The sequence below is a fragment of the Nicotiana tabacum genome, chromosome 3 (assembly GCF_000715075.1).
Source record: "Nicotiana tabacum cultivar K326 chromosome 3, ASM71507v2, whole genome shotgun sequence".
Classification (NCBI taxonomy): domain Eukaryota; kingdom Viridiplantae; phylum Streptophyta; class Magnoliopsida; order Solanales; family Solanaceae; genus Nicotiana; species Nicotiana tabacum.
Window position 1 is genome coordinate 151,224,353 of NC_134082.1, and position 9,619 is coordinate 151,233,971.

The window sequence follows — 9,619 nt, forward strand, 5'->3', positions numbered from 1 at the left end:
GCAGGTGTCTTCGGGCCTGCTTCTAGTGCAAGTGCTTTTTCTTGGAGTCCCCGGCCGGAGAACAAGTAACCAAAAAGAAGATGTTCCTCTGTGGCGGGGGAAAAAATAAAAAGGCAAAGAGTGTCGCACCCAAGTCATCTCCAAAAGTTGTGGTGATGAACCCGGTGTCCGAGCTGGTCATAGACACCATGATAATCGACGATGATAGAAAATCCAGCGAGGAGGGGGCTTCTCTACATAAAAGACGATGACCTTTTTCAGCTCAATAGAATGCTCAACCTATTGAGTTAATTACACCAACCGAGGACGATGCCTTAACACTCTAGGGGGAGTATGATATGGTGGAAAATGCCAACACTCGCTTCCGAATCCCATTCGTCGTGCCCAGTACTGTGAGATTGAATACCGGGTACCTGCTATCTTTGGTTGATGAGCAACCATTAACCAGCACTGCGCTTGCTGTAGACATTTCTCATCCTTCAACGTCATCAGCTTCATCTCCTTCTTCACTAACTCTATCTTCGCCACCAGCAATTGCTGCATCATCTCCACTGGTCGTGGTTGCCCGAGGAAGAACGTCCCTATTCCCCAGTACCCAGTTCATGGGAACTTGAGGCAAAACTATGATGCCTCCTTAGAAGATCCCCAAATGAGGAGGAGCTTCACCCTCTCGGTTTCAGCCGGATGCCATATGTTGTCCCGACTGGTGGAACTTGATAACTATCTAAAGACTTTTTGGCTTCAGATTGGAAAAAAATACAAACTCTCTCGGGAGAGTGTTTGTTGAACAATACCATGCACAATGCAGCACCGGCATGGTCTTTGTTTTCTCTGTTGTTTCTTCTATCTGTGTTATGGCAGGATTTTGAATTTACATTCTTGTTTTGTAGGCCAACTTCCTTGCTTCCGAGCGCCTTCAAAGGCTGATTCTTGATAAGAAGGAACTTTCCTCTGAGCAGGATCAACTTTTGGCCGAGCGGGACCAAACTGCTGCTCGCCTCTCAGAACTATAAGCACGAGCTGCAAGGCCATTGAGTTGGAGGCTCGATTTCAGCAAAGCGAGCAAGAAGTGGTGACTCTTAGACAGGAAGTCGCCCCATTAAGGGAACAATTTAAAGAAACTAGGGCCAAATCAGTTGAGGTCCATAATATCATTCATGTTGCATCCGATCGCGAGGCTGCCGCTGCAGAAAGGTTGAATAATTCGGAGGCAGCCATAACCTCCAAGACTAAAGAAGTTAGTGATGTTGAGATGAAGTATGCCCGGTTGGAAGAGAAGCATAAGAGGACCCTCTAGCACAATAGGGTTTAATGCTCCATTGTCCGCGAGCTCGATGTCAGCCTCCAGTCCCCCAGATCCATGTGAGATGATTTTTCTGCCGAGGTCGACCGACTTAAAGAATAACTCCAGCGCCGAGCGACTTCCCTCATTGTTGAGAAAATATATGCTATGTATAGCATGGGTAGAAAAACCTTGGAAGAGGCTAAAGCGGGTGTCATTGATTTTGACGCCGAAATCGCTAAGGCCCATGAGGTGGAATCAACTTCCAAAAGGGGTCTTCCTACCCGGCCTGATGCTACTAATCTGGTTCCGATTCTGAGTTCTTGGGAACTGAAGAACAGGCAGATGGTGATGATGGTGAAGGCCAAAATGATGAGCCGGCAACAAATCCACCCACTACTCGTAGGGGCACAGATGCTTCTCTTCCTCCGATTTTCGGAAATGTAGTAACTTAGTTTTTATTTTATTTTCTTTACTATACTTTTGTATTTGTGCTCCTTGGCACATTTGCTGTGAATAGAAGCACTTTTTTGTTTAAGTGTTGTACAAACGTTTCTCTTTGCATACTTTTCTGTTTAAGTATTTGCACAAGTCTTACTCTTTGTGTCGAATTGTGCAAGGCTTCGGGTGCGTTTTTCCCCGAGAGCATATGGATTTCGGGCATAAGTTCTTCCAAAATCGACCCTTTTATATGAGGGTTTTATAAGAGACGACCCTCTTATGTTTACGGTGCTCTTGATGAGGACGTCTCCTGTTCGTTACTGCACTAACATTTGAAGTACTTATTTAACTTTCAAATGATAAAATTAACGCATTGTTCAGACAAGAAACAAGATAGAAATTATAGGACTTTACTTTATTCCTTTCTCTTTCAACAGTACATAAGCATTAATTGTGCTAAAAAAATTCCATTACTTGTGGCTAACTTGTACAACTTGTTTCTACGGGGTTGACCGCGCAGTCCCCGATCCCAATGATACAACTTTATTTTTGAGTTTCATATTTCGGTCGACGTGGCATCCATTGTTGTCGTATCTTCATATCATTCTCCCCCCCCCAGTGTTCGAATGCAAAGAATTCGAATTTGAACACTGGAAGTTTTACACCTTCGAGGATTCCACTAATGAATTGCTAGATAATCTTTAGTTTGATGGCAAACTTCATTTCCCCTTAGGAATTTATGCTATCGAGCCAAAGATTATCTAACAATCCCCTGGTGGCTTGCACTTGTGAACGGTCGGGTAATCTCTGTTCGACAGCAAACTTTACTTTCCGGTAAGAACTTTGTTATCGAGCAAAAGACTATCTAACAGCTCTATTGTGTTATTTGCTTGTGTGCCTTGTCTTTAAAGGTCCTATTGTTTCTTCTAAAGGTTCCTTCATAGTATGCTTTCCGTTGCTGCCTCATTAAAAATCTTACTAGAAAAACCCAATTGGGATAAAAACTGGACGAAGAGAAAAAAAAGTACAGTACATACTTTCAAGATAGGCGATGTTTATCAACAATAGTATCTCTTGAGGTGTGTCACGTTCCAATTTCTTGGCAACTTTTCTCCATCTTAATTTTCTAACTCGTATGACCATTTCCTAGTGATAGTTAAAATCTGGTAGGGGCCTTCCCATGTTGGACCTAGCTTCCCCGCATTGAGCTCTCGGGTGTTCTGCGTTACTTTTCTTAAAACCAAGTCTCCAACTTTGAGATAATAGAGATTGGCTCTTTGATTGTAATATCTCTCTATTCTCTGTTTTTAGGCTGCCATCCTTATATGGACCAAGTCCCTACATTCATCGAGCAACTCTAAATTGACTAACATTGCTTCACTGTTTGCTTCTTCGTTTGTTAGAAAATACCTCAGGGCAGGCTCTCCTACTTCCACCGGGATCAAGGCCTTTTCCCCGTACATAAGAGAGAAAGGAGTCTCCCTCGTGCTCGATTTGGCTGTTGTTCGGTACACCCATAATACACCTGGCAGCTCTTCGGGCCATTTACCTTTAGCTGCTTCCAATCTCTTTTTGAGACTTTGTATAATCACCTTTTTCATTGATTCTGCTTGGCCATTTGCATTCGGATGATAAGGTGATGATGTAATCCTCTTTATTTTCAAGTCTTCAAGGAACTGTGACATTTGCGCCTATAAATTGCGGTCCATTGTCGCAGGCTATCTCCTTTGGTTTCCCAAATCTGCAAATTATATTCTCCCATAAGAAATCTATCACTTCATGTTCGCCGATCTCCTAGTAAGGACCTGCTTCAACCCACTTAAAAAAATAGTCAGTTAAAATCAAAAGAAATCTTACCTTACCGGGGGTCGGTGGTAGTTGTCCGACGATATCCATTCCACACTTCATGAACGTCCATGCTGACAAAATTGAGTGCAATGGATCTGCTGGTCTATGTACAACGGTGCATAGCATTGACATTTATCACATTTTTTAACATAAGCTTTGGTGTCTTGTTCCATCTAGGGCCAATTGTATCCTACCCTAATTAATTTTAATACTAGGGAACCTACGCCTGAGTGATTTCTGTAGATCCCTTCGTGCACTTCTCGCATAAACATAATTAGATTTGGAGGCTCCCAAACAATAGGGCAACGGGCCTTGGAAAGATCTTCTGTATAAATTATCTCCTTTGAAACTATATCGCACTGCCTTAATGCGTAGCGCCTGAGATACCTTGGGATCTTCAGGCAACTTTCCGAGCTTGAGATAGTCAATAAACTCGTTTCTCTAGTCCCACATGAAATTAGTCGTGTTTACCTCGTACCGCATCCAGTACCGAATGCATAAGCTGCACTACCTTGCCGGAGTCATATCCCTTCATCTCTGTGGACGATCCAAGGTTAGCTAGGGCATTTGCTTCTGCATTCTCTTCCCTCGGGATATGCGTAATTGACCACTCCCAAAACTGAGCAAACAGAGTTTGGACCTTCATTACATATTGTTGCATGCATTCCTCTTTGGCTTTGAAGATCCCATAGACTTGATTTACTACCAACTAGGAGTCGCATTTGACTTCTATAACCTCGGAGTCCAAACCCCGGGCCAATACAAGCCCTGCACTTAAAGATTCATAGTAAAAGTTTCGGACTGAAATCGGCCATAAAGTTGCCCAAGACGTGATTTAATTGTAGTCCTAGGCTTATATTCTATATCAAATTCACTCATTTCAACGGCAAACTTGGCCAGCCTACCCTAAAGTTTGGGTTTATGAAGAATATTCTGTAGGGGAAAAGTGATCACCCCGGCTATTCGAGCGGCGACTACGAGAGCTAAGGCCAATTTTCCCAGATGTGGGTAGTGAGTTTCTGCTCCCGTTAAAATTCTACTAACATAATAAGTAGGAGATTGCATACCGTCGTCCTCACGCACTAAAATGGCACTTACCGCCACCTCCGAGACCGCCAAGCAGATCAACAGAGATTTGCCTTCATCCGGTTTTGATAGCCACTGAGGACTTGACAAATACCTTTTCAAATTCCTCAAAGCCTGCTGACACTCCGGGTTCCATTCAAAAAATTTCTTCTTTTTGAGCAGCGAAAAGAAATGATGGCATTACTCTGAAGACCATGAAATAAATTAGCTCAAAGTGGCCAGTCTCCTTCTTAACCTTTGATCCTCCATGTTAATTTTATCCGGGTTAACTTCGATCCCCCTTTGTGACACCAGGAATCCTAGAAAGTTACCGGAGTTGACCCCGAACGCACACTTCTCGGGGTTAAGCTTCATGTTATGATTTCTTAAGATGTCAAAGGTTTATTACAAGTGTTTAAGATGATCACATGCGTTCAAAGACTTAACCAACATGTCATCTATTTAAACTTCCATGGTTTTCCCTATTTGTTTTTCGAACATTTTGTTCACGAGCCGCCGATACGTAGCTCCGTCGTTCTTTAACCTGAAGGACATCACATTATAGCAATATGTGCCGAAGTTTGCTATGAACGAAGTTTTTTCCTGATCCTTCGGGTTCATCTTGATCTGGAAGTATTGGAGTAAGCATCGAGGAAACTCATGAACTCGTGCCCGACAATTGCATCAATCATTTGATCGATGTTTGGTAATGGGAACGAGTCTTTTGGGCATGCCTTATTTAAATCCTTATAGTCTATGCATATGCGAAATTTATTATTCTTTTTTGGAACTACCACTACGTTATGTAGCCGGTCAAGATATTTTACCTCTTGAATTGAACCAATATCAAGCAAACGAGTTACCTCTTCTTTGACAAATTTGTTTCTTACCTCGGCAATAGGACCTTTTTTTGGTCTTACCAGAGGGATGCTTGGGTGCAGGCTTAGCTTGTGAACGACCACTTGTGACGAGATACCTGTCATATCTGCATGCGACTATGCAAAATAATAGACATTAAACTTAAGAAATTTAATAAATCTATACCTAATTCGGGGTGCAGTCCTATCCCCAAGTGGAACTTCCTCTCTAAGAACTTTTCGAACAATGCGACTAGTTCAAGTTCTTCCGCAGTAGATTTTGTTGCGTTTATCTCTTCTGGTACCTGGAAATACCTTGGTACCTGATAGGATTTCAATGACTCTTCCCCCTGGTCGACTTCACTCAGCTCGGGAGCAAGCGCCGGTTTCAATGATTGCTATGTCGTAGGCTCCTTCCCTTTGCTACTGGAAACTGAGATGGTCACCTCTTATTTGTTTAATTCCTTCGGGAGTTGGGAATTTTAGAAACTGATGATATATTAACGGCACAGCCTTCTTCTCGTGTAACCATGGTCTCCCTAAGATGATATTGTAACCCATATCACCATCCACTACCTCGAAAAAGGGTCGTCTTCATCACCCCCTCGACATTCATGGGCAGCAAGATCCTTCTCCGGGTTGTCACGCTTGCCAAATTGAACCCGACGAGATGTTTCGTGGCCGGAATGATACTTCCGGTGAGCTTGGATTGCTCCAACACTCTCCACTGAACGATATTGGCCGAACTTTCTGCGTCCACCAGAACACATTTAATTTTAAAATCTAAGACATTTAGAGAGATTACCATGCCATCGCTATGCGGTAGCAACAGGCCATCCGCGTCTTCCTCTGTGAAAATAATGTCGTCCTCGACACTATAAATTAGGATACCTTTGGCTGGGACCGGATCTCATTGACCTCGAAAATCGTGATTCTTTAATGTTCCTTATATACAACACCAGCTCCACTACGCTGACGTTTAAGTTGTATTCGAAAAGCCTGGGAAGAAAGAATCTCGAGAACCTGACGTTTCCTTGTCATGTAACGGCCTGTTGTTTCGGCCGCGATCAGTTCTCCCATCGATAATGAATCTATCTATCGATCGGAAACCTCTGTCGCGTCCTTCAGCTGGTTCATAGGGCAAAAACCGACTCCTTGAAGACCGTAGATCTATGTCGAAATCATATTTCGATTTCCCTTTATTCTTCTCCCAGCCCCGACCCTCGGCCGATGCCGGGAAATCGAGCTGATTAACCTCAATCCTTATCTTTGAATCGTACTGATTGTGAACATCCACCCAAGTTGGTGCCTGTAACTTGGCCAAACTTTCTTTCAACTTCTAGGAAGCATCGGAACTTCTCGGATTCAGACCTTTAGCGAATGCTTCAGCCACCCATTCGTCAGGTACGACCGGTGGAATCTGGTCACAAACTCCTGGAGCAACTCGAATTCTCCTTGTGCAATCCTGAATATATCGGCCTTTCGGGCTTCTACCTTTCTGGCCCCGACATGGGTTGATGAAAGAGTCCGCGAGCATCTCAAAGAAGTCTATGGAATAATCGGGCAAAAGCGAATACCATGTCAGGGCTCCCTTCGTAAGAGTCCCCCCGATTTTCTTCAGTAAGACTAGCTCAATCTCGTGGGGCTAAATCATTCCCCTTCACCGCCATTGTATAGGTGGTGATATGCTCCTGAGGATTTGAAGTCCTATCATACTTTGGCACGTCTGGAATTTTAAACCGTTTCGGGATCAATTCTGGTGTCGCACTTGGTTTGTATGGCAATTGTATACTTCTTTGAGTCTGGCCCTTTCAGCACTGGTGGTGCGCCCGAAATTTAATCCATTTGGGCGTTTAATTCCCTCATAAACCATATGAGTTCGATTTTAGAGGGATCACTCTCATTGTTGTGATCGGATCCGCTCCCCCTGGCCCCATCAAAGTCGACCTCGCCCCTCAAGGTGTTGTTGTCGACCCTCTGTGTTGTTTGATTTGCGGGAGCACCGGGAGGAACTGGACCTCGTCTATTCACATTTTTGGAAGCACCCAACAACACCTGTTTCAGCTCCATCATGACCTTATCCTATCGTGTGAGATCGCCTATATTAGTCTCTGGTTGCTCTTTCAAGATCCTTATTGTTTCAACAACGTGCTCTTCTTCAGCATCATTAGGAGTCGCCTCTCGAACATGTCGCAGATACCATCCTCCGTGGACCGGTGTGGCCTCATCCCCCTTGTTGCAGGTATCTCTGATTGAATCCTCATGATGAGGCTGATTTCCTTGGACCTCAACGTTGTGTGCGATGTTGACACCGTTATCTGCCATTTTCTATGATTTTTGCTAGCAAATAATCAAACGAGTTAGTAATAGATGCAAGGATCAACTCAATTACACAACTTTCCAAGTCCCACGATGGGCGCCAAACTGTTTAACCGTAAAATGGTACAGTTGAATTTATACGTGATTTATAGAGTCGGGATTTCAAGCTTATGGGCTCGCGATTCTAATCGTTTTACATTACTGGGTTCTAAATTAATAACTTATACATATTGAATATTTTTTAAGACAAATACAAGGTTCGAACCAAAGCTACTAGGTTTGGCCGAACCCGCTCCGGGTACTCTAGCTCCGCCCTTGGGTAAAACTAATCTCGAAATGAGTTATCGCGTTGCTGTAGTGCTATTTTATTTTTATGAGAGGGTGTGATAAAAATTCCGGAATAACTAATCCCATGATATTTAATCCTTTGATTGCTTATTTCCCAACCAAACGAAGCGAACATAAATTTTTTCTATAAATAATCCCCGGCAAGAAAAGTGAAACCGGAAATACTCAATTGGGAGAGCATGTGATAGTCTTCAATTGATTGAAAGATCTTTCTTCATTTGAAGTAAGCAGAGGGACCTAGGAAGAACTAATCTTTAAAAGGTAGCAATTGAAGAAATGGCATAAAAATTAGGGACCCAACAAAGAAATAATTGTTGCGTTCACAACATGAAAATACAGGAATTAGGGCCCCATCATTTTCGTATAAACTCAATTATAGAAAGTTATTCATTTTCTTTTGTTTGACCATATTGTTTTTGCTTCATCAGTTTCTCTATTTCCATTTAATTGGAGAGGGCCAAAAACATATCATGTGAATAGTATGTTCTTTCCTGAATTTCGATCAGTATCATTTGGTGATTTGAGCGACTTTTTGACATATGCTCTTCTTCTTTAATTGCCATTTATGTTGTACATATGAACTATCTCTAATCATTTGAAGCATAATAATTTATCATTTTGAGTTAACTGCCACATAATATGAGAATTGCGGATTTTGAACCAGGCAACTTCATTGAGTTTACGATCTGTAATTGAGTGGGATAATGTTATTAGAAGAATAGCTGTGAAATTGTGTCAATTGTCGGAATTGATTATAATGACTATTGGTGATTGTTGTCATCATAAGATATTACGAGATTATATTAGGAAGTCTACAAGATGAGGTTTATGAATTTAAACTATAACTATATTATATGTTGAGTATTTAAATGTTTTTCATTGAATATGCATACAAAACTTATATATATTCCAATTAGGACATGAATTAAGTTATTATTCACAGAGTTTGTTATTTCACCCTACTCATTTATAAGTATACAAACTCATGTACCGACGTTGAGGTGATCAGTTGAGTTTGAGTTCTGATGAGCCCCACACTTGTTCTCTGAGGCTATTTGTAAGTTGTTTTCATACTTTGGATTGAGATGTATGGTTAATATGTAAGAATGTTCACATGATAAAAACTCAAGATCAAATATGATATTAAGACACAAAACAAATCTAGATTAACACGAACAATTACTTACCGGTTTGAGCGATACTTCGATATATGGCGGCATCAATGAGATTGCTATCACACACAATAAATCTTCTGAAATAACTCTGACTATGTGTTTATATATGGGCTAGAGGGGAACCTAATTGTAATTATTGAAGTCCTAGTGGGCCCTCCCATTACTGGCATCATCTGGTTGAGCCTACGCTCACTGTCGTACTAGACCTATCAAGCATATAAAGTACACGGCCCAATAATCAATTATTACAATTATAATTGGGTTCATGTTTATGCATTATCATT

The 9,619-nt window shown here is 41.9% G+C and overlaps 1 protein-coding gene across 1 annotated transcript; it reads right to left on the reverse strand.

Moving 5' to 3' along the window:
- Positions 1–472: 472 nt before the first annotated feature.
- On the reverse strand, positions 473–3,408 carry LOC142177549 (uncharacterized). The gene is made up of 2 exons (XM_075246642.1): positions 3,095–3,408; positions 473–581 (listed from the first exon to the last, which is right to left on the reverse strand). Exons 1-2 carry the CDS (start codon positions 3,406–3,408, stop codon positions 473–475), a joined length of 423 nt encoding a protein of 140 aa, XP_075102743.1.
- Positions 3,409–9,619: the final 6,211 nt, after the last annotated feature.

Coding starts and splice junctions, on each gene's coding strand:
- LOC142177549 (XM_075246642.1), bottom strand. CDS start 3,408: ATGTCACAGTTCCTTGAAGACTTGAAAATAAAGAGGATTACATCATCA. Junction 582..3,094: donor GAAGCAAACAGTGAAGCAAT/GTTAGTCAATTT, acceptor ACTGGGGAATAG/GGACGTTCTTCCTCGGGCAA.